Source organism: Xiphophorus maculatus, chromosome 13 (genome assembly GCF_002775205.1).
Source record: "Xiphophorus maculatus strain JP 163 A chromosome 13, X_maculatus-5.0-male, whole genome shotgun sequence".
Classification (NCBI taxonomy): Eukaryota; Metazoa; Chordata; class Actinopteri; order Cyprinodontiformes; family Poeciliidae; genus Xiphophorus; species Xiphophorus maculatus.
Window position 1 is genome coordinate 3,533,655 of NC_036455.1, and position 25,109 is coordinate 3,558,763.

General features: G+C 38.3%; 1 protein-coding gene and 1 long non-coding RNA gene across 3 annotated transcripts in view; one reads left to right on the top strand and one right to left on the bottom strand.

Annotated features, from left to right (window-relative positions):
• Positions 1 to 327: 327 nt before the first annotated feature.
• The window catches only part of ubap2l (ubiquitin associated protein 2 like), a 33,310-nt gene continuing 8,528 nt past the window's right edge, over positions 328 to 25,109 (bottom strand). The window contains exons 5-29 of one of the 2 annotated variants that reach the window (XM_023345445.1): positions 24,047 to 24,221; positions 22,759 to 22,860; positions 22,610 to 22,655; positions 19,821 to 19,927; positions 19,698 to 19,739; positions 19,567 to 19,619; positions 18,682 to 18,767; positions 18,295 to 18,475; positions 17,013 to 17,211; positions 16,566 to 16,906; positions 15,487 to 15,659; positions 15,000 to 15,120; positions 14,558 to 14,597; positions 13,951 to 14,122; positions 13,804 to 13,870; positions 13,257 to 13,584; positions 12,431 to 12,519; positions 12,288 to 12,341; positions 12,087 to 12,168; positions 9,238 to 9,455; positions 7,421 to 7,526; positions 6,145 to 6,270; positions 3,283 to 3,350; positions 3,002 to 3,196; positions 328 to 1,723 (exon numbers count right to left, since the gene is read on the bottom strand). In XM_023345445.1, the coding sequence (XP_023201213.1) occupies positions 1,628 to 1,723; positions 3,002 to 3,196; positions 3,283 to 3,350; positions 6,145 to 6,270; positions 7,421 to 7,526; positions 9,238 to 9,455; positions 12,087 to 12,168; positions 12,288 to 12,341; positions 12,431 to 12,519; positions 13,257 to 13,584; positions 13,804 to 13,870; positions 13,951 to 14,122; positions 14,558 to 14,597; positions 15,000 to 15,120; positions 15,487 to 15,659; positions 16,566 to 16,906; positions 17,013 to 17,211; positions 18,295 to 18,475; positions 18,682 to 18,767; positions 19,567 to 19,619; positions 19,698 to 19,739; positions 19,821 to 19,927; positions 22,610 to 22,655; positions 22,759 to 22,860; positions 24,047 to 24,221 (3,267 nt within the window). In that variant the 3' untranslated portion in view covers positions 328 to 1,627. The remainder of the gene's footprint in view (positions 1,724 to 3,001; positions 3,197 to 3,282; positions 3,351 to 6,144; positions 6,271 to 7,420; positions 7,527 to 9,237; positions 9,456 to 12,086; positions 12,169 to 12,287; positions 12,342 to 12,430; positions 12,520 to 13,256; positions 13,585 to 13,803; positions 13,871 to 13,950; positions 14,123 to 14,557; positions 14,598 to 14,999; positions 15,121 to 15,486; positions 15,660 to 16,565; positions 16,907 to 17,012; positions 17,212 to 18,294; positions 18,476 to 18,681; positions 18,768 to 19,566; positions 19,620 to 19,697; positions 19,740 to 19,820; positions 19,928 to 22,609; positions 22,656 to 22,758; positions 22,861 to 24,046; positions 24,222 to 25,109) is intronic. The other variant, XM_023345446.1, reaches the window with a different exon arrangement.
• Positions 9,484 to 10,703, top strand: LOC111610653. Its single transcript, XR_002753748.1, has 2 exons — positions 9,484 to 9,881; positions 10,569 to 10,703. It is a non-coding gene; the product is annotated as an uncharacterized LOC111610653 (long non-coding RNA).

Here is a 25,109-nt window from a genome sequence, read left to right on the forward strand (position 1 = left end):
ATGTATTCTTTCAAAGGTGAAAAACGTAAACGGACAAAGTAAATGAACAGATTAATTATTTTCTAAAGACTAATTGAATGTTTCCAGTCCTTTTAGGTAGGCATAGAGGAAACAGATTGATCAGTTTTGGTCAATTAGACCAATCAATAAAGTCTGAAAATACAGATATTCGACCATTTTAGCTAGATTTGAAAAGTACTTAAATTTTGTACTTCTCCAGAGTGAGAAAGATCCGTGACTTTCTAAATTCATTGACACCGACTTGGATCAAAGCTTTAAAAGTTTCAGCTGCTAGAAGAAAAGTTAACATTCACACACCACAAAAAATCTGTTTATTAAAAGACATTAACATCCAAAATGATGAAAATGTCTTTGTTTATTTACTTAATATTTATATATTTTTACAAAATAAAAAAATGGAACAAAAGAAGCTAACAAGTCCGCGAGAATTTGAGAAAAACAAAAAAGAAAGCCATCGACAAACAAGGACTACAGTACTTGTGTTTTTTCTTTATATATGTACAAGACAATTTTATCCATTTAAATCTTTTGTTTTAAAACGCACAGTACAAAAAGAAGAAGAAAAAAAAATAAACCACTGACAAAAAGAAAAGCCATAGCACAACTCTGTCCATCAGTACTCAATGGTGCAGGTTTCCTTAACAACGTCAGGAGGGGGCAGGTGGTGAAGCGGAGAGGAGGCTGTGGAGGGCGGGGGCCTCGGGAAAACTAAATAAAACACTTAAAAAAACAAAAACAAAGCGGCTCTGGTGCGATTCTTGGGAAAAATCCTTAAACATTTTTCAAAAGAAGAGGGACCTCAGGCAGCGTCGTTCTAAACTCATGGGAACGGTAACTGTACAAGCGTCGGATAATGAAAAACTCCTGTGCTAGGCGAAAAAACGAAGCACAGTACACAAACGCAGCCCCGCCCCCCCGTGTGTACAAACATGCACGCAGTCACATGACAAACACACCTTCCTCACAGTCCAAGCCAGTGAGCTCACTTATATGTCTTTATATATAATAATATATCTATATTTGGTAAAAAATAAACTTCACAACTCTACCAATTAAGAGAATTGTTTCTTCAAACTTAAAAAGAAAAAAGGAGGAAAAAACAAAAACATTCAACAGCAATTTTTTTTTACATTTTTTTTTTTTTAGATATTTTGTGTTGGAAGATTAAAATAGGAGGTGAGTTGAGGGTGAGAAATAGAAAACCAGCCTGCCTCCCCCTCCCAACCGCCTTCAGATTTTACTTCGTTCAGCTAAGAAAAAAGGTGGGGAAAAAAAAGTTAAATACAGGAAAAGTTCATTCTTTTAGAAAACAGTTCTATGTTACATGTAAGTTAAAGAAAAAGGGGTGGAGAGCAGAAAGGGGGGAGGGGGTTATCATGATACAAATTCCCAACACTCAACGTTTCACCTAATTTTTATAACCATTTCAGCTCCAACTTTTAGGCCCCTCCTGGCACAGCGCCTCCTCTGGCTGCAGTCGGGACTGCAGGGAGCGGCTGGGCCAAGAGACGGGAGGGAAACCTCTGCAGGAGGAAGAGGGAGCTTCACATGTGGACACGGTTTCGCATGAGTGATGAGCCGGAGGAGGAGGTCCCGTCGGCAGATGTTAGTTCCCACCCCAGTTGTAGCTGTTGTACACCGACTTGTTTATCTGAGATTTCTGCTGAATGGAGGCGTTCTGGCTGCGCTGTCCGGTGCCGCTCTGCCAAGAGAAAACTGATCGTCAACAGGGTTCAGATAGGCAACAAGGATTCAAATGGTTCTCATTTTATTGGGATTTTGTAACTGATGCACTGTTGCCAGATTGGGCTGCTTTTGAACACGTTTAGTTGAAAAACCAGAACAGCTTTAGTGCGTTTTTAGAAAGAGGAAAATCTTTGAAAAGAGTTTTATTTGTATTTCAATTAAATGCAGTGTTATTGCACTTATCTTTTTAGTTAATTTATTTCAAAATCTCTAGAATCTGTCGAATGATCAGTCATTGGATAAGTGTCACGACACAGTAGTATATTGTAAAACAGAAATCCCAGGGAAAAAACTCAAGTCTGTTTGTGTTCAAATAGTCAAGTCCCAATGGGTTCTGGTTCTGGTTGTCAGAATACAATAAACAACAACCAAAAATGTTGTCTGAATACAGTGGAGGACATATGGGACACAAAATATTTTTATTTTTTTTCATTAGAGGTTGAGATTTCAGCTGGATTTTTGGAGTTTTACGCTGGAATCAGTCAAACCTGGCAACCCTTTAAGGGATACAGCGTCTTAATGCTTTTTCCACAGTAAAATTCAAGCACTTTCAAGGGAAGTTTTCAAACTTTTCCAGCACCAAACTTTGGAGTTAAAAACAATACAACTGAACTAAAGAAGTGATATAATTTATTACCATGATTAGTGTATTTTACATTCTACAGCAGGGGGAAGTTGAACTAAAATATGACAAAATTTTGTGTTTTGAAAAGTCTGTTATAGACACCTGACTGGTCTGAGAAAGGTACAAAAAAATCTCACATTTTCTTGCTAAGTTTTCTGCAACTTAACAAATAATTTTGGTGATTCTAACTGACCCAAAAACAAGAAAAGTTTGGTCTGATTTAACTTCAGATATTGAGGAAAAAATGTGTTTGTGCCTTTTCATTAGCTGATTCAATTAAAAACAAGGCTTTAAAAAATTTAGGCTTTTAATCAAATGTTAGATTGCACTTTATTCAAACTGTGCAGCTTGAATATCCAGCATTTTCCAAACCTTTAAAACACCAAAATGAAAAGTAAGAATTTCAAGCCCCAGTATGAACTCTAAGCGTTTTCCAAATTGTTTTGAACTACAGTATTAGAGTATAAATCCGAATGGACACAAAACAGTAAAAATATGGCCTAATAGTGCATCTTTTAAACCGTGTATGTAAACATCTGATTTTGGTTGTATTTTTTCTGCCTGGTCATCTTTAACGCTGCTGTGTCCTTGAATATGTTGAGTGTCTACCTGGCCGTCTTGCTGCAGGTGGTGGTGCAGAATCTGAGAGTGGGGCTGTTGGTGCGGGGTCAGGATGTGCATGTAGGGCGCTGGAGCGTAGCCAGCGGCCGCCGGGGGGTTGATGGGCCCGCCGGTCCCCAGCGCCGAGGGGAGGCTGAAAGAAGCTGCTGGCGTCCCGGCGTGGAAACCCTGCTTCTCAAACGACTGCGGGAAGAAACCAAAAATCAGGAAAAAATAATATTAGGCATTGCTGCTCGACTGCAAAGATATTGGTCATAACCTGCAGCTACCTGTGTCTTCGTGTAAACAGATCCCGAAATATCCGGCACTCCTGTGTTGCTTGATGTCACAGAAACTCCTGCAGAAAAAAAAAAAGAGAGACATTACAAACTTTATCCAGAACTGAGTGAGATCGTCTCCCATCAAAATAAACAATATGGTCCTTTACACATTTCAACAACAAGAAGGCAGTGACGGGGAATTACAAAAAAATCATCTTAAGTGGTGACAAATCCTCAGCATCTACATCTATGTTCTTGTTCATAGATGATTTCAGCAGATTTGCCTTTTCTGAGAGACAAAATAAGGAGGAACAGAAGTAAAGACATTAAGTTATAGTGAATAATCCCGTTATGTTTTTGCAGCCATGTTTGGTCCAACTACATATTAAAAAAACGCTCACATCAACACTAAATGGGGTCAAAAAAAAAAAAAACACGAAAAGGAGTGAACCATCTTCAGGCCAGGAGCTCATTGACGTTAAAACATTTCTGCCTTCATTTCCACATGTTAGATAAAGAATTTATGAAAAAACCCAACTTAGTTGTTCCTGTGAATGCAACCTCTGGAGATCAATAAGTGTCTAAAAACGGCAACTAAAGGCTTTAATTTTATTTGAAAATTCCAGTTCAAGACAAAAAAAACCACATTTTTGGTGAAAAAGGGATAGTTGTTATTTTATTTATTGTGTAAGGCTTAGTTATCAGAGAGTAGTTATCAGCAGTCACCATCTTACCTGCAGTAGATTTGAAAAGCACTCAGTTTACATGATTATGAAGAAGCTTTCGTCCAGTAGGAAAGACATTATTAGAGAATATGAAAATTTTGAAAATGATACATATTGTACATTTTTGGTAGTAAAGCAAAAAATACTTTAAAATCAGCTTTAAAGAAACTTACTTCTGCATAGGCTGGTCCAATTAGCAATAAATTGTATGATAATATAGAATTAAAGGGCTATTTTGTTGACAGATGTCAAATAATCCATTTTATTTAAGGTTTTGGTTGTGTGTGTTTTTTATTTCCACATTATTTATTGTTCAGTGGTCGTTTTATTTTTATATTTTCCAGTTCCAGTGTCAAATGTTGGTTGCAAAATTAAAGTTTATTAGTTTTTGACAAAAAGAACTTGAATTATTAAGCCATTATCAATATACCACTTAAAAATGATTTCAAAACAATATTAACATTTATCAAAATCATTTCTGGGACAGTTTACCATCTAGCAAAGTTTGGCTTTAATGTAATTTTGCATGACAATTGTTGAGAGTTTTAAAATGCAACGATTGCACATTTACAAAAATCCAGTGACTTTTTAGTAATAAAAAAACTTGCAGGTCTCAGTGCTCAAATAAAATTTTTGTTTGCGTGGTTGTTCATATTACTGATTAATTGCGACTGGAGTCAGATTTCTGTGTGAGCAGTTTACAGAAGAATGTTTACGTCAGTCGATTACAAAAGTTGCAACACATTGAGCCGTTTATGGATTGATTTTAAAGTTTATTCAGCAACTGGAGCCGACAGCATCGACATAAGATCATAACAAGGAGGAGGAGAATTGACTTTTGTGGAGCATTGACTGAAACGTCAGTAGGGAAACCTGCTTAGATGTGAAGTCAAAGAGAAGCGGTGGGATTGTGATGAGCTTCAATGACAAAGACTTCTTTAAAAAAAGTACATAATTATAATTTTCAGCCATTGTTTACATCCAGATTCACTGCGTCTGGATTTTACTGGTGCAGAATTATGCTGCATGTCTCAGCATAATGACTTAAATGTTGGGTCAAATGCAAATTGACCGTTCCGACTGCAGATGCTTTCAAAACAATCGGATGTGTATCCAAATAAGAACCGTATGTAAAGTTGGCACAGATCAGAATTGGGCGACATTTTCCTGTTGATTCACTGATCCTGACTAAACAGAACACAGATGTTTGAGTAAAGTTTTTTATTGTTGTTGCCGGTAATAGAATAAATTTAGAAACCAACAACATAGAAAACATTTGACCCACAAAGTTAAAAAACTGTACACATTTCTTTAAGGGCAAATGTTTGAGCCTGTTTTCTACAATTTATCAACATTATTTTAGCATTTTTTTAAGTTGGAAAAAAAAAACAAAAAAAACTACTTTCAACTTTGCCTGCAGTGGAAAACGTTTGGACACAACTGGATTAGACTGTAATAATAAAGGCAAACAACGAGTCGTAGCAGTTCAAGTTCAGTTCGATCACACCAGGCTTTCTGCATGCACAGTAGATGTTCAGAAAAAAAACAATAGCAATGAGAAAAACCTCCTTAAAACGCTGCGATTGGTCAAAATGGCTACAAAGACGAAACATTCTCACATCCATCAGACTCGGCCCAACAAATCCAAGAACCAGCGAGTTTTAAATCCAACCAGCAGGAGCCCAAGAGCTCGGACATAAAGTCACTCTTCACCATTGACAGGAACAGGAAGCATCGAGTTGTTCTGATGCCCTTTGAGCAGCGATGATGAGGATGAAGAGCAAGCGAAACGGCAAACAGGACGGCAACAAGCAGAGAAACTCATAATCAGCTGGGATTGTTTCAGCTTGTCATATTTTAACTTCCTACGATGGGGCTGATGATGAGTTTCCCTGTGCAGAATTCAGGAAACGGGGGAAAAAAAAGAAGGTAAAATAAGCTGGTAAAAGAGGCACAACTGAGGGCAAATGTGGTGTGATGTTTGTCCGACGGGCAAAGCTCTCCAGCAATGAGGCAAAAAATGAACAAGAGCGAAAGAAAACAGACGAGGGGAGAGAGGGATGGCTGGTGACACGAGGAGGAAGGCTGAAGGAACAATTTTTGTTTTGTTGTTCTTTGCTTTAATTCGGCGTATGGCGTCACTCACCGACTCCAGGCCCGGTGACAGAGCTGGCTGGCTTGTTTTGTGCAGAAGCGGCAGCGGCCACGACAGTGCCGTATCCGCCCTTACAGAAATCCCCACTCCCTGAAGCCTGGCCCACATCCTCATAGCCTGCAACAGTCAGACACACAGCCGCAGCCCACAGCGTTAGACACACCAGGCAGGGGGACGGGGCGGACCTGCTTCACACAGCATTTGCAAATAATTTCCTGGTCTGGAATCGTAACTAGATGACAGGCTTCGCCAAAACGTTGTAATGTAGACGGTGCTCTAAAGAGTCTGGAGACCAACTCCAAAAACAAAGCTTTACCAAGTATTTTTACTTTAGTTTCTTAAAAACAAGCTCCCATATTGTGCTGAAAAGTTTCTTAGAAGTTAATTTTGACTTATTTCAAGTGTACTAAGATATTTGCACTAAAAACTAGACAAAAATACTTGGTAAGATTTTGTGTTTTTGCACCGGAGAGCCTGTCTAAACGGTCCAAATCAATGTCAACATCATTTGCAAATACTGTTTGACTCAAGTCTTGGGGAAGGAGGTGAGGGAAGTGAGGGGCAGGCAGGGTGTGTGTGGGAAGGGGGTTGAGAGTGAGTTTGAGTGGGGTGATGGCAGAAAGCAGCAGATGGTCCAGCTTAGAACGAATGGGTGATGTGCATGTTGTGGATGCAGAGTGTGGAAGAAGATAAAACTACAAAAACACGTCAGTGCTGGGGAGGAGAATGGATACAAATGTGTAACATAAACTTCTGAAAACCACGAGGAAAACAAACGGGAGAGAAACAAAAGGGCTAAAAAGGAAATATGGAAAAAAAATGGTAGTTTCAATCGTAATTGTGTGCAAGAGATGTGATCAATGGCAAAGCCCGAAGAAAGACTTCATAAAATGAGCAGAGCAAGCCACGGAAACAGCAGGAAACCAATAACCTAACCCCTCTATCTGCTGCTGGTGCATTCACTTCCACTTCCAACGTGGTGGAAATTAGACCTTCATATCATAACAAAAGTTTAAATCCTCAAGCAAACATGAGTGGCTCAATTTTTTAAAAAAACTTTAAAAAAAAGAAAAGAACGTCTCCAGCAACGACGACCGTCTTCACAAACATGGAGAAATAAAACTTCTGCACACACACAGAATGTTCACACTTGCAGATGCAGCCGAGTTCGGATGAAATGTGGATCCCACACCAACGGGGAAAACGATAAAAATCAATGAGCGGACTGTGAGAACCGTCGTGGAGGTTTACAGAGCGGGATCCTCACCAGTGCTGTATCCATGGGAACTGTAGCCACTCGCTTGCTGGAAGGGCGTGGCAGAAGCATTAACGCCAACATTCACACCGTGTTGCTTCGAAGAGGTAGGAGCCACCTGAGCAAAAACCGAAGCAAGTTAGGATGAAATATATAAAATAACCCGACAGAGCTGGGATTTTAGTCTTCATTTAGACTAAATATCAAGAAATTATTTGGATAAATATGAAAACTTTTCATGTTTGCAAGAACCATTTTGCTCTTAGTCCAGCTAAATAAAACTTTAGGACTGCAAATATCACATAATCTTCAGAAATTTTTTTTTTTTAATGCAAATCTACTATAGGTAGATTTTCTCATGCTTAAAGAACAATTATTTTATTTTTAGAATTGCAACTGGATGAATACAATTTCGTCTATGTTAACATTTCTGGAAAATGTTATAAAAAAATTAAAAAAATCGCTTAAAGTTTATGTATTTGTACCAAATGTCTGTATGCCGTGAACACTTGAAATCAAAGTCAAAATCCTTGTTTGGAAACGGAGTTTTAGCTCATACAGCTAATTCTGAAAAAAGCTAAGATTTTTCAACCTAATGACAAAAAAAAAAATACTGCAATTATTTCATCAAACAAATCTGAAAAATTGCTCAACCTGCATGTCATCATGTCTTTATTTAAATACATAACATTAGACCCTTATTACTTTTTGCCAAAGTGAATGTAAACGCACATCATAACCGGATTAATTAATTTTGTGCCCATATACAAACAATACCGTCGGATTATTTAATCCAACTACTGTACATTTCAATCCAATCAAGGAATTTTGCATGTTTTAACATAGCCAGTCAGAAAAAAGCAATAACATCAAAAACCTAAAAACGCAGGATTGCAATTTGTAAATGCACACAGGTACACAGATCTTCACTTCTGGAAACATGATCTGTGAACCGCTGTAAGAAACACTTGTAAGTCTGGGAACAAAATCCCAAATATCAAGAATGGGGGTGGCAGCATCATGCTGCAGGAGGAACTGGTGCTCTTCATAAAAAAGAAGTTATCACGAGGAAAGAGAACATCAAGTAGGAATATTGAAGCAAACTGTAGCTGCGTTTCAATTACAAATGTGAGCAAAACTTTATCAATATTCCGCTAACATAAAAAAAAAAGCATAATTTTGCATTAAAAAGTAAGAAATGCCGTTTGAAACAAAACAAAACAAAAACCACACATGAATAAGTTTTGTTTACACGACAAAAAACATGATCTTCCTACCACTTCCTGTCGTCTTTGTCATTTTCGCCAGTAGCAACATTCGGTTGTTGAATTTATGACTAGTGTGATGCAAAAAAAGTGTTTCCATTGCAATTTTGTGAAATACGCTAATTTCAATACAGCCCCAAAAAATAAAATAAAATAAAATATCACACATGCGCAAAAACTAGTTTTTTTCTAAATTTCTGCGTTAACATTAAATGAGTTTAATTTCTTAATTCCAATTTGCACAATTTAATGGCCAATGGAAACGTAGCTAATGGCTCCAAGCTTACAGCCAAAGTGGTTACGAAGCGGCTTAAGGACAACAAAGTCAAAGTTTTGCAGAATTTGAAAAGGCTTACAACATTTTCTAATTACAAAGAACCAAAATATCTTGTTTTATCCAGAAGTTTCTCTTTCAGCCTTATTCTAAAAGATCAAAAACGGTCATATTTGGACTTTCTCCTGCATCACATCCTCAGCTGTCCTCGTTATGAATGTCTGTCAGTTTCTCATTTCTGCGATCTGATAGGCCGGCCAGCAGCCCTGTGATGATGTGAAGTTTCTCACCGGAAACATAGCAGGTCCGTATTGGAAGGTGTTGGGCAGGCCCGGCATGCCAGTGTAATACGGGAGGCTTGTGTAGCTGTAGCCAGGCGGCAGCGCCGGGTTGAGGAAGGGCTGCTGCGTGGTGTGGTGCGTCTGGGTCTGATTCTGTTGCGTCTGAGCTAATGTGGTGGCCGGAGCCGGGGACGATGCATCACCTCGACCGAACTTCGACAAGTCGCCTAAAAACAGGACAAGGAAAAAAAAAAATGAGCGCTGTGGAAAACAATCAATATCCAGGATTAGATAAAGATGGGGAAAAAAAGCTCCTTCTGCAAATTATTATCCCAAAAATAAAACTGAAAAAACATTACAGATGTTCAAACTGTTTATCATTAATCATGATGAATTTCTTATAATTCGAATTTGTCATGACAATGTAACCTGCACAAAATAAGGAACCCGTATTTTATTTTGGCGGGTCAATCTGACAGCACCCTTTAAGTTACGGGTCACAGGTGACTCGGATCTCAATCGCTGTTGCTGCTGTCCCTGTGGCCAGCTGCTCGTCTCGGCGTCTTCTAAACTTATAGAAGAATACGGCTGGATCGAGGCTTACAAAAAGGACCGAAGGATTAAATTGGGTGTTTCCTGTCGACCGCTCGACGGTGAGTCGTTTAATTTACGTACTTTGTTTTCTTTGGAAATAGAAATGCGGTGGCGACACGCCCACTTAATCTGTGCATTAATGACTGAAAAGTTTATTTATTGATTTAAAAGGTCATTTTCTTTTTGTTAATTTTGTGGCCGAATAGATTATATATTGTTAAAATATTAAATAGGCCTTTTGATTTTTGTAGATTTGTCCTTTTAGGACAGTTTTAGTTATTTTTTTGATTGATTTTTGCTAACGGCCTATAGAACTCTGGGCTTGGTCATTTGTTTTTATTGGGGAGTTGCGCAACGGGGAAAAAAAAAGGAAAAAAAAACAATTGTTTATTGAAACGATATGGAAGTCAATTAAGTTTAATTGACTGCGTCAATTAAACTTAGATATAATGTGAAAGTGCACTTTAATTTGATCTGTACCGGTAACTTTAATTTGATTTGTACCTTTTACCGGTAACTTTAATAAGGTCTATACCCTTGATTTGAATCTGAATGTAACTTTGAATTTGATCGCGATCTTTAATTGGAAATTCATTTGAAAAAAATCATGAGAAAACACTTTATGGAATATAGTTATTTGTTTATTTTTTTGTAATTGTTGAATGTTTTTTTATTTTGGATAACAGTTTAACAATGTTTAAACATGACAGCTAATTTGTTTTATTTTTATTCATGACCTTGTTTAGGTCAGGTTTTTTCCCACCCCCGGTGTCACGTCAGGATGGCGAGCTACCGGATCACCGCAGCTTCGCGGTAGGATTTAAATGAACCAAGCTATTTTTTTCATTCTGGACCTATTTGCTCTGGATCTTGGAAAAAAAGAAAACAATCAGATATTGATTGATGGACTATTGATCACCTTGGATTCATGAATGGACCAAAATAGAAACTCTTGGGTGACATCAGGGTTTATTGTTTTGTTGCTGAGTGCTTGTTGTTTTTTTTTTTCTCTTCCTTTGTTGTGTTTTTGGTTATATTATAGAAAATCACTGTTATTATAAATATTATTATTATTGCATATCTCCATATATATATGAAAGAAAAAAAACAAGTTGAATACAATAACTTAAACATACTTTTGTCTAATGGTATTTTATTCACACCCACGGGCTCCATAGCCGAATCTAGTTGAGCGCCATTTGTTATATTTGGCCGTAGTCAGGCGCCTAGCCTTAAGTAGCGTTACAACAACAATAATTCAAAGTTAATGATGTTTAAAACCGTCAGGATTTTTATTTTTTACTATTTTCTCCACTGTTTGTTCAATGAAAGAATAAATAAATGTCAAAATATGATTAAAACTAGTTACTATGTGCAGCTTAATAATATAAATCACACTTCTCTATGCGACTTGGGTCTTAAAGAAGCATCTTACAAACAAAAATGCTTCAAGAGCAGTATTTGTGTTTCTGGGGATATAATTGCTGCCATACAGAAGCAGCCATAAAGTTGCCTTAAAAATAAGTGATAAACGTTTTTTATCGTCACCTTTGTCATTATCACAATATTACAACAAAATATAGTGATCAAATTTCAAGTAAATATCACCTACCCCCAGTTCAGACTCATTTCTCAGGCACAGCAGAGTAAACCAGGAACTTAATTTGTCTGAAGATAAAAACATCTCCACCAGCTCAGTTTCTTTTTTTAAAAACTATTCTTAATGTGAAGAATGTGATGGTTTTATTAATGGCTACAAAATAAAAGTACTTGTGCAACAGTCAAACACAGTTTGGAGGCAGATTATATGAATTGAAGTGCAAAAAAATAAAAAAAAAGGAACATGATGAGAATAAAATGTTGGTTTAGCATTAGAATATCAGAAGCTAGAAGTGGAGCCTCCTGCACAATGAACAAGAGGTTTCTGAAGGGCAAATCAACAAAACATTTGTGTTTTCCAGCAGCCGTTGTACATTGAGGTAAAACCGGCTGAGTAAACGTTCTGGAGTTCTGCTGGGGTTGCTAGGCAACAGCAGGGTGCCCGTTGATCCCGATTTAATCTGGAGGTTTTTGATACAGCTCATTTTCCAGACACCAAAAAACATTATCTTATTGCCAAAAAATGGCTGGATAAATTTTTTTTAGCACATGGGTGGGTTTTTTTCTTCTTAGAAACAATATAAACCCAAATAAAGTACAAAAACATGCAAAAATGTGAATTTTGCATCATAACTTCTCGACTCGGTTCTTCAAAGTGGACTCACCAGAGTACGGGTTGCTTGTCAGACTACCCTCTCTTCCTGTCAGCGCCGTTGTTGGAGTGGCAAATGGAATGCTATAATAATCCTAGAAAAAAAAAAGAAAAAGAAATGTTAACAACCCAAAAGATAAGCCATCAGTATGGCAGTGTGTGGGTTTGAGTTGATTTTTCAGCAGTTAAGTGCTGCTCTGGAAAGGAAACTCACCAATGGTATTCTTGTTTGCAGCATTTGTAGGTCATCGTAGCCATACACCTGAGGCTGAGATGAAGTGGGAAAATGTCAGAAAACCGTTGCAGGAATGTGAAGAGCAAACACAAAAGTTCAGATAAAATTATTTTGAGGCTTACAGGGTAGGCATGCAGTAGTCCTGGAGCCATAATGTATGGGTTGGGCAGTAGAGGGGGCACACCAGGTGGCAGGTTTGGAGGTGCTTTCCCTGTGTGCACAAACAATTTAAATAAGGAAGTAAATAAAACTGAACTAACACCGTTATTAAAAAGAAAAACAATTTCCTGATTGCCTCAAAGTTTACACTGTATGGCTGCAACTAATGATCACATTAGTAAATCTTTTTTTTTTTTAAATGGTACATTTTGCATATTTTTCATGTAAACATTTAAGATTTTTCACACATTAGAAATTCATTAAAAAAATGCAAATATACCATCTAATTCCTTTTTTAAAATGACAAAACATTTAACTGCCTAAAATTGGAGTAGTATTAGTATTCTTTTACTGAAAATGGCTGCAAACAGATGCAAAATTATACAGCTACACATCTCTGAAAAGCAGAAGTGGGGCCTCATGCACAACCAACAAAAAACAGCAAGTGGTTTCTGAATGGTAAGTCAACAACAAAACACTATTTTCCAGCAGCCATTGTGCAGCGCATGCAATGTAAAACCAGCTGACTAAATGTGCTGGAGCTCCGCTTTTGGTTGCTACGTAACGGCGCAGTGACTTATCAGCAGGTTTTTGAAACAGCTAATTTTCCATACACTAAAAAAATCTGATCTTATCGGGTATTATCTTTTGTATTTACCACTTGGGTTGTTTTTAGAAGCGGTCAAAACCCAAATGGACATAGAAAAACGTGCAAAATGTGAATTTTGCATAATCAGTTGAAAGAGTTGGATGATAAATACAGTGTGTATTTCTGACTTGCTGCCCAACCTGAGGAAGCTGCAGAGCTGCGTGTGGAAGAAGTGGCAGAAGAGGGAACGGTCGAGGATGTCGTAGAGACTATGATGGAGGCGGGGGCCACCGTCTGTGCACCCATGGAGGCAGCGTTGACGCCCATGGCCAGACTGCTGACAGGACCTTGGCCCGAGGGAGTCGAGACGGTGGCAGGGCCCAACGAGGAGCCCTGAGGGGCTCCTAGCGACACCTGCACTGCAGCCATGGAAGAGGAGGAGGGGAGGACCGATGAAGACGGCACAGCTGAGACAGAGGAGGAGAAGGACGAGTGCAGGCTCAAGTCGCCGTCTACGTTGGGGTGCTGCTGAGACAGAAGGAGGATGTACTTAAGACTGATGGGATTATATATCCATTAGCGCAAATCTGCATCTAGTCCATCCATCTGCAGCCACAGGAAGCACTGAAAAAGCTGTTAGCAACTTTGAACTACAGCACAAAATGGAGCAAGAAATGCAAATCGACATTGATTTTCCTGCTCTTACTGCAGGAAAATCAAGCCGAGTCGAGCGTTTAAAGAGCTCACCAGTAAGCTTGAGTTTGACGTTCGGACTGAAGACGGAGCCAGACTGTTCTGTTGCAATGGATGAGAGCTGTGAAAATAAAACCGGCTGGTTCAGACAATCCGTCAGCTCTCACAACGGCCTGGATGCACATTTTAACTTCAGCTCACTTGTTGTGCTGAGGAGGGGGAATGGAGCTTGGTGGGAGTTCTTCGTTATGCCCGAGAGCGCCGAGGTTTGACTGATTGGCGGGGCCGGAGCCGCTGTCTGCCAGAGCGGCCATGCTGGAGACGGATGAAGGCGTGACTGAATCAGAACCCGGCTTTACTGATACCGCAGAGCCTGGAGTAGGACAGAAATGAAACGATTTGCTGTAAGATGGTCACACTGCGAAGATAATTTCACTTCATCGGGGTTTCATCTTATAACCATGAAGTGATTCTAAAAACTAACTTAATATACGACTTATTTAGAATCTAAGAAAAATATAACTTTCCACTAATGTGTTTTTTTCTCTGACCTATGTGAACTGAGTTAACTACTGAAATTCCTGATTTGAAGCCAAACCTAAACATATTTAATGTGATTGAAAAAAAACAACAAACTAAACAAATGAACATATTCGACTTGATTTCCCTAAAGAACGTATAATAAGCTTATAAAAGTAAATTGAATAAGCAACTAATCAACAAATGTACATATTTAAGACGTAGAATAGAAACCAATCAGAAATCCTACTGTTACTGTTCAGAATAAGACAGAAAAACAGACACTTACCTTCAACAGACTGACTAGTTTGTATTGAACTGAAGCCATTCTGAAATAATAAAAATTATGAAAATGAGAATTGGTTTGATCAGAAAATATGCATTAATAAAATTTGAAAAGATATTCTAATCTAAAATGTTACGTTTTAATGAGCTGCAAGTAGAAAATCATCATAATTAACTGAGATGTTTGAAAATATCAGTCTGTGCAGGTAATCTAAGCTTCACTAACTGAATTTATTTAACAAAATAAGCATATTTTTTATACAATATTCTAATCTTATCAACACTAAAAATGAAAATGTAAGCGTTTTTACAAAACAGTACTAATTTAAAATAAAAGTTGCACACAATCAATAGAAATAAAAATAAGTAAAATGAGAACGAAATCAAACTGGATAAAATATTGAAAATTTAAGGTAACAATTAAGAGGCAGCTGCAGCAGCTTTACCTTGGGCTGCAAGTCCTTTTGAGGAGAGGATGAGACCGAGGGGGGATAGCGGCGCGTTTGAGGCGCTCTCTGATCGTACATTTCCATCTGACCGGAGTTCGACAGAGCGGGAGTTGATTCGCTGCAAATCAGAATGAAATTATCCACAAATAAAAAAAATCAAAAAAAATCACAATATTACTTTTTTTGGTTTGATGTTGATTAGATCAATTAAAATTGGACTAGAGCATTTGCAGAAAAAATAAACATATGTTTGGTGATGCCTTAATAGAAGTTCAATAGAAAGACTCAATAAAAATAAGATTTTTTCCAACTCAGTCCTAAAAAACACATTTTAAGACATTTTTATTCCTATGTTGTGCACACAAGACGGCATCAGATACCACAAATATAAAAAGCAGAACTTAAGATTTTTTTCCCAGCATCAACCTGTCGATGTGTTGAGACAGGAAACCTTTTCCAGCATTGGGCTTCAGAGGTTACCGACCTGCTGGGACTCGTGTAGAGGCTGTTCTGAACTTGGCTGCCTGGCGTCGTGGTGGCAGGGGTGGACTCGTACTCTTGTAAAACTGGTTCTGATCCAAACTGCAGCGCTCCGAATTGAAGATTGAGGCCTGAAATGTCTGTGGAGCCGGGCATTTCAACAGCCATTGCTGGAATCTAAGAGAGAGCAGAGGAAGAGGAACATCAGGGAGGAACTGGAATAAAACAAGCTTAATGATGCTCAACTTGACACTTAAAAGTGAGAAGAAAACAAAAATTGGTATGATGCAATTGTTGCATCAAACCAATGCCATGTGTGAAACTCACCATATCTTTTTATATGGCCCTTTAAGTTCTGGACTAAACACTAAATGTGCTTAAATATTATTTTATCAATCATTTTAATGCAGTTTTTCTAAATTATCTCAATCAGTCCCTCCAGTTTCTTTCAAATTATCATGGAAATTAATGCAAAAATCAACAAATCCCCACACTTTTTTGTATCAATACATAATTGGGAGTTTATTGCGGATTTTTCTCAAAAATTAAAAAAAAACTTTCTTACTGTACTAAACAGCTACCTCAGCTTTAATTGATATCAGATTATAGGTCATGATCTATACAGCGAGACATAAAAAGTTGCCTTTATCGTCATAAATAAGCGTAAATATTGCAAATATTTCCAAATTAGTACCACAAACACTTTTACTTTAATTGCAATAAACAATCAAAACAATTGTGAAATCCCAGAAAGACTGAGATGATGTTAAATATTGTTAAATTTTAAGAATTCATTCATATTTTAAACAGTCTGTGAAGGGGTTTTTATCAATTTATTCTGGCACAATCGGCCCTTTAAGAGCATTCATGATCTAGATTTAATTGAACTGCCAGGAAAAATACGATTTTTACACAGTAAAATTCAAGAGCTTCAAATATTTTCAAGGTAAATTTCCAAACTTTTCCAGCACCACACTTTTGAGATAAAAACAACACAAATGAACAAAAAAAAAGTTTGAATTTACTACTATAGGACTTCATTTATTAGTGTTGGCATTTAAATAATAATAAAATATATATTACCTTTGTGGAAATAGAAGTTCTCTTCTTCTGCTGTTTGAGTTTGTGTTGATGTAAAGGCAGTGGACTGGAGCCCTGGGCATCTGAAGAACTCTGGGAGACCTGCTGACCCAGAGAGGGGACGGCGGCCATTTTGGGAAGAGAGGACGCAGGTGGCGGCACCGCATGCGATGAAGATGTGGTTCGTTGAGGTAAGGAGGAAGAGGAGGAGACAGAGGAAGGAGGAGGCAGCCCTTTGTCCTGCAGGAAAACATCCAACATGGACGAGGTTGAAGTGGCAGTTTGGTAGGGCTGCCGCTTCGTAAAGGGTGAGTGGATCCCAGATTCTGACTGAGTTTTCATCTCTGCACAACAGCGAGGGTGAAAAATTAAAAAGTTAAAATCAGAAAATACCTTAAATGTGAACTTTTAAAAAAATTAAGCAACAGTAAAGTTTAGCTTAATTCTCACCATATTGCCCCAGAGTGGAGGCATTGTTGTCCCAGGATGGAGGTGCCGTGTTGGGAGGTCCAGCCTGGGAATGCTGTGCTGCCAGCTGGGCCAGCGCCTGGGCGGTCTTGTACTGCTCCAGGAACTGGGAACCAGTAGTTCCTGTGCTGCCTCCTTTGGGGTCTCCCACCTCCCCAAATCCCTTACTCAGCATGCTGGTCTGCAGTGCATAAAGGTAATTAAATCAAGCTGTTACATTACTGTTAATATGTTACACCTAGTGATGCAACGACACAGCATAGACCAGGGGAGTCCAAAGTGTGGCCCGGGGGCCATTTGTGGCCCTTGATATGATTTTGAACGGTCCCCCAACCACAAGTCAAGAATTGTGAAAATTTGGCCGACCATTTCGAAAACAACTGATGACATCAGGAAAAATTGTTTTCCTGTTAATAAGTTAACAGCCTGAAGCCTTTTTTATGTTTTAGATCTTTAAGGATTTACAGTTTTTATAAAACTTTTTGCAACAAACTCATTTTTTGTTTAATGAATGTTGTGGCGCCTGGGTAGTTTAAATTTGCCAGTTTTGGTCCCGGGGACAAAAAGGTTGGACTCCACTGATTTAGACACAATGCAAGCATCCTTGTTGTTTTTGTATGTGGCAAGGAAATAATTAAGATATAAACATTAACCAGCAGTCTAATGCTGCATCATTCACACGAGCCCTGCTTAGTCCTCTTCTTTAATCAAACTCAGATGTGGACCAAAGAAAAGCTTTTTATTCATTTGTTAAAAAAAAGAAACTTTGGTCTGCCTAAGAACCAAGTTTCAAATTATTTTGTGGTTTAAGTGCATTTGTGGATGCACCGGAGACTGATCCAAATGCAGGCCGTGAATTATAATGCAGGGCATTCTGGGTGAAAACAATCAAATGAATGTGCCATTCTAACGTTAGCAGGAGAAAAATCTTGTGGTCTTTTTCTAAAGACAAAAGAGAAATCCTACAACTGCTAAAATCTCACACCACTCCATTTTTGTTTACATTTTCTGTCTTAGAAAGTTGCAATCAAGTCTTCAGACTTGATTGTGTCGTTTCCATCAGTGATTTTTCCAGTTAGTTTCTATGGTTTGACAGCGTAGTGTGAAAGCGAGCCACACATGCTGAAAATTTAATAAATATTGTAATTTTGTTCTCCAATCAAGCCGAGACTACCGGACTATCAGGTGTGAAAACAGCCTGAGACAGCGGGGGTCCTACGGTCGTCTAATGTTGATCACTGCAGGGTTTTCATCAGCGCCTCACCATGCTGTGCTGGGAGTACGGGGCGCTGGAGGATGTCTGGGAAAGTGGCCCCCCTTGCTTGGAGTTGCTAAAAACCAGAGACTGGGGCAGAGAGGAGGGCTGGGCGGCCTGCATGGGGGTGTTTTCTGTCTCTGAGGATGAAGATGGGGGAGTCTTCCCCAGCAGCACCGCAAGGTCAATCCTGCAGCAGGTGAAAAACACGTTTAAAACTTGAATGTTGATATTCGTCAGGTTTACGTTATGCAGAGAACCTCTCACTTAAAGAGCGGAATGATGGGTTAATGTGTTAGTTGATGCAGAAAATAAAGGATAAAACTACTATTTACACATCTGAAAAAATTTAAAATAAAATGTAATCATCCAAAATCAACTAAAATAAAACCCAACCTCTGTCCTTTGGTGATTGTGACATTCTCTTGAGGCGCAGGAACCAATGCAACGTTGGAAGCTGTAAAAATCTTGGTCTCTGACAGCTGAGGAAGAGAAGAGGAGGAGGATTGGACAGTTTGCATTTGGAAGTAAACAAAAAAATTAAATTTTTTCAGATCCAACTTTCCAGAGTTATCAGGGGGATAGTGCTCATTTTGAAATAAATAAAATGTGAAGTCTAAAAAAACTGAAACTGGAAGGAAGAAGAGAGGAAAAAAGGGGAAGGTTAGGCAAAAGTACAAGATAAGAAATAAGGACAAGGATGGAAAAGACAAGAAAAAAAAAAGGATGCAAGGAGCAAAGACAGAAAGGAAGAGACAAAGAAAGAACCACAAGGAGAGAAGGACAAGGAAAAGAATGAAGGGATGATGAAGCAAAAGACAGAAGGAAAGAAAAAAAAGAAATTTGGAAGAATAAAAAGAGAAGGGCAACAAAGGTGAAAGGAGGGACAAAAACAGAGGTAGGATATAAAGGTAAGGCAGAAAAAAGCATCAAAAGGCGAGGAGGAAAAGAAGAGTACAGGGAAGACAGAAAGCACTACAGGGAGAAAGGCCTTAAAAAGAGAAAAAAGAACATGAAGAAGAACAAAAGAAAGGAAAGGAAAGGATAATACATTTTTAGAGTGGGAATCAACTCTAGAAAACATTTTCACACACTCTTTTTTTTCTAGAACCTGACAACACTGAAATTAACTTTTCCTGATTGTATAGAAACCATCAGTGGATCTCAATATTTTCCACGCCCTTGTTAAAATATCAGGTTTTCATGAGGTTCAAACTATAAAACCAAGGCATTTCTTTGTAAAACTGTAAAATGTGAACAGCTATGTCCTGAAACACTCACATCCTCATTCCAGTCCTCGGTTCCCCATTCCTCTGTGGCAGGTCTCCATGGAGCTGTCAGCCAAAGACAATTTAACCAGTGCCTCTAAAACAATAAAAGTACATTTAAAACAAGAGAACAGACGGCCTTACCAGGTGCAGATTCAAACTTAGGTGGGTAATTTGTTCCCTCTCCTGCAGAATATTCAAAGATTAAAAAAAAAGTCAAAAAGAGAATATTTTTCATTTGTAGCCTTTCTTACTGAATGTACTTACTTGCTCCCTCCTCTAACTCCACGCTTCCTGTGTTGTTCCAGGTACTGCCTCCTCCATAGTTTTCCTCTGTCTGGGCTGGCTCAGCATAGTCTGCAGGGTTGAAAGTTCTGGGAAATGCGGAGAAAAGTTGAGAACCGAGAACATGTGCAGACAAAAAACTGCAGAGGCTGCACAAAAAGGAAACAGCTCGGTCTTCAAAGGTGACCTATGCTTCTTTGAACAGGATAGGATAGGTCTATGGACGATACAAAACATGTCCTTCTCAGTTTTTTTATTTGCACAAAATCCATTCTTAGAAAACGAGATTTTAGTCTTGTCAGTTCTACCTATTTTTAACTCCTTTCAGAATGAGATATTTTAGGGACTCCTGTCACTTTAAATCCAGATAATCTGCTTATAATTCAACGTTTACACTCGCACGTGAAAATGGCTGCAAACAGATGCGCAATTATATAATTGTTCATCTTTGAAAAGCATTAATAGAACCTCCTGCACAACCAACAAGAATGCAGCAAATGGTTTCTGAAAGGAAATCAACAGCAAAACACTAGACTTTTCCAGCAGCCATTGAACAGCGAATGCAGCGGTAAAACCAGCTGACCAAACGCACTGGAGTTCCACTGAGGTTGCTAGGTAACAGTAGGAACTCTGCTGGGGTTGCTAAGTAACAGGCAGAACCTCGCTGGGGTTGCTAGGTGACGGGCAGTGCCTGTTAACTAGTAGCGTTACATTTGGAAGGTTTTTGAAACGGCCCACTTTCCAGATAACAAAAAATAACTTATTGCTAAAACACATCTGTGTGGTTCTTTTCAGCACTTGGGTTGTTTTTAGAAGCAGTAGAAACTCAAATGTAAGTAAAAAAACATACAAGATTTGAATTTTGCACAACAGGTCACCTTTACAGCTCATTAAAATAATATCAATTTGTGATTTTACACCTAGGTAAAATTACAGACACAATGAAGTTGAAGCAGGAAATCAGACTTTTTTTCTGACTGTGCATAAATAAAAAGTCAGAAGTAAATATCAAAAACATCAGCTATGTTGTGTTCTCGTAGCTTCTACTGATTGATGCAAGTCTTATTTATGCAAAGTGAGAAAAATCCCACCATGGGCAAACTGGAGTTATGACCAACAGCAACAAGTCAAACCAGTCAAAACACTTTCATTATCTGCATAAGATCCTTCCAAACAAAGACACAGTCTCGTCTTAAGGAAACAAACCCACGGTCGAACTTCAAGTGTTTTCTACATAAAGAAACAGAGAAAATAATTTCTGATTCTGGCATTCAGGTTTCTCTTATTAAACAGGACAGCAGTTAAGGATGTCATATTTCTTTTCCACTGGAGATCAGATTATTTTTTATCATGATGCGTTTAAAGCTACTGGGGAACAGATGCAGTCATCCAAAGCAACTGAAAGTTAAACTAAATACAGAAGCACAGTGGAGGTTTGGTGATGAACCAGCTGTACAGCTTTTACTTCAGTCACTAGAGCAGGGTAGCGCCCAAAAGTTTTGAAACCAAGATCTACTTTTTCTCTCAGCCTCACCTCATGACACAAAGACATAAAAATTGTACTCAACTAAACCCACACTGATTATGTGTTGAAATGAGACTTTCAGCTGCTTCCATTCACTGCTATGTTTTACAAAAACACTGCTCAACTCATTAACACAAGTATTCCGACATGGTTGTTGCACTGATGCAATCCGCAGCTGATCAGATATCAGATTATCTACCTGAATGTAGCCAGAATTTAAGTATTTTTCAATTACGTCGTTTGCCACAATTAAGTAAATGAAGAAGACTTAAAATTTCCCAGTAGGGTGCCAGTTTGTTAGGTATCCAAGCCTCTCTCTGACAACATTTCTCCTTGATTTTATGAACTGGCGTAAAAACATTTGCTTTGTGAAATTACTACTTTACTATTTGGTACCAGATGTATTTTTTCCCACATTTTATGGAGTTTAATTTTGCTATCATGAGTTACAAGCCCAAATACAAATGGAAAACTTATAAAAATTATGATTTATATACACTCATACTGAATACAAAAGTGAAATATGCCTAAAACTGTTGAGCATTTTCCAAATGTCTTGGAATACAGACTCCGAAGATCTAGTGAAACATTATGTAATTGTTTGTTGTACCACTTAAACCTCTTACAGCAAATCCCTAAATTACTGAAAAGCTTTCGGTTACGTTATTCTGGTTTCTCTCTGGCAGCACACCGTACATGAACATACACTCGTTGTAATGCTACCCAGGCTTTCATGTCCTAATTCAATGCTTGGTTTCAGTGAGAGAGAAAATTTGATTTAGGCTTCTGAGGAGGAAACCGCACAGCTCCTGACCTCAATCACGAAAGCCACAGTCTAGATTTGAGGCAGACTCTGAAAGGATTTACAACATAAGATCTGTAAGTGTGTAAAAAAAAAAAAAAAGAAGAAACATTGCCATCCACTTTATTCATACCTGTTTAATCCAAATTCAGTGCAACATTACCCATTAGGAATCCCATCACAAATACTTTTGTCAATCCTGTGACACAGATCAGCCAGTTGCTGAAACTAAAACGCTAACATGCCGATAAATGCAGATTTTTTTTCTGAATGAGATTTTTAGACGCTACGCTCTCCGTAGAAATGCTCATCCCACGCTGCTCTCTCTCATTGGATAAAGTTTTTCCCCCACCTTCCGATTAAGGCCCAACAATAGACTGGGGTCATGCTTTCTGGTGACTATGGCAACAGGTAAAAGTGAAACAAAAGGCAGTTGTCCCTTACCCCATGGCTTGTGCCGAAAATCTGCCTCCTCTCCGTCCGGATACCGCTGGAGAAAACAAAACAAGTGCATATTCAACTTTTGTTATTAGAAAGAAAAGCATCAGAGGCATCATTTGAACAAAAATTACTTTTTCTAGAAAATTGCTTACCAACAGTTGCCCTTCCTCTGCCCCTGCCTCTTCTGCCTCGCTCTGCTCCTCGTCCAGCCACTCCAGCTTTGCCTCCATCCAAGCCATTCTCCTGGCCACGGACTGCAATTATGCAGAGAAAGGCCGGTATTGGATTACAACACCGCAGTGCACACATTCCCCAGGAAAGGTAACTTCAAAATGAGTCACATATTACTGGGAAGCTAGCAGAAAGAGGAGATTTTATGATTTATAGAAATCAGAAAATTAAATCAAAATGAAAAACAAGTTTGTAGTTCAGGGATTATGCGTCGATTTCGCCAACTTTAGTCTCTCATATAATATCAGGAACATCCAAACAAGAGGGGCAAATATTTAACTACACACCTTACGGATTTAAAGACTAAAAAAGATGGAAATATGAATAAAAGATTGGACAGAAACGTGTCAGATGGTCAATAGAAAGCTCAGAGGGAAATATTTTTGCTTCTAACAACTACTGGAAGGAAAAACTCATTTATATCTTTATTTTTAATGTTAACACAAATTGAACAGAGCCTTGCAAAAGCACTCAATAGACCTTGAACTTTTAGCAAGTTTTGTCTCAAAGCTACAAATCTTTGTATTATTGGGACCTTGTGAGGTAGACCAACACAAAGCAAAATGTGGGGGGGAAAATGATGCAAGGTTTCCAAAATGTTGCCATTTTCGCCAGCTGATTTCACCATGTTGAAGCAGGTTTGCAGTTGTGTCATACACATATACACCACACAGGTGGGCTATTTACCAATTAGTGAACAATTAGGTGAACCATGATTTTATTTTGGTGTGTCAGAGAAAATGGGTCTCAATAAAAACGTGTGCCATGGCTTAACATTTTTACTTGCAATAAATTTTTTAAACCCATATATTCTCCTTCTTCATGTCATCAAAATGTGGAAATGTTCAGTGTGACTGTCTGCTACCTGCCCTAACCTTCATGTTTGATTGTATGTACTTGTATGGTTAAAAACGAATAAAAATAAAATCTAAAATAAAATGTGAAAATGTTAAGTAAAGTAAGAATATTTTTACAAGGAACTACAACTTTGATAATTCCTTGTGCATGAACTTTCAGCTGGAATTATTTAATACCTGGTTTCACAAATTTAAGAATCTAAAGGTGTTCAGTTTATGTTTAGATTTGGGAAAATCATAAATGCATAAAAAACAGTTTATTATAACTATCACAAAGCAAACCAGAAGCATGTGAATAAAATGTGATTAAACATAAAGAGGAGAGGTTTAAATTTGCAAAGTATAAACATACACTCTCTTCCTCTGCTCAATCCGCGGCCTTTCCGTGGAGCGCCACCTCGACGACGTGCAGCATCTTTCTCTCCACCTTTCTCTCTGTTCTCTTTTCCTTCCTCACCGGCTTCCGGCTGGCTGATTTCCTTCTGCCCAGACACTCCTTTCTTCTTCCCTACCATTTCCCAGGAGTCCTGGAGAAATGAAAACAGGGTTAAAATGTTTCTCCTTCCAGCCATTGTTGGGGGTCGTGAAGTCATCTGTGGTTTATCTGTGCTTGGCATTTACTGCAGGACAACTGGTCGGATGGTCACACAGCTGGTGGATAAACGTTGATTTTAGTAGAAGAATAAATCTAAATGAAAGATGCAGGGCTGAATAACACTTCTGTTTCTGTTGCCAATGGCAGATCTTCAATTATGTGGGCCAACACTGGCTGCAGATCCTTTCACTTAAGCAAGAAGAAATTGCTCCTTAATGACTCTGCAATTAAACTGAGATTATTCTGATGCATTTCCACTACTTTACGGTTTCAGTTTCTGTTAATATTCAGCTACAAATGTCTGTGCAGTTATTTGGGATCATCTTTATATCGCATTTCAAGCCCAATTTCAACGTTTTGAGATTCCAGAGCGCTTACGCTTTCAAAAACAGAAATAAAAAACTGGAAAAATTGATGAATGGAAAATGGAAAAGCTGGAAAAGGGATAAAATAATGGAAAAGGATGAATAGATGGATATTAATCGACAGACTGAAAGAAACAAGCACAGATGAAAAAAATGGACAGACAGAAATATCAAACCAAATAAGATGGATAGCAGGCAAACAGATGGACAGCAAGATGGAAAAATTGACAAAAACTGATGAAAAAGTGAGTGGGTGGATGGATACAATTGCTAGAACAAGAGTGGCCAAGACCAGAACTCAAGAGCTATGACATTTTTTTCTAAAGTTTGTAATTTTCTTAGCAGACAAAACATTTTTTTAGAAACTGGTTCTAGATGTTCTTGCAAATTTGTGAAATATGTTTAGAACTGTAGAATGAAACTCTAATCTGACTGACGACACCAATCGCGTCATA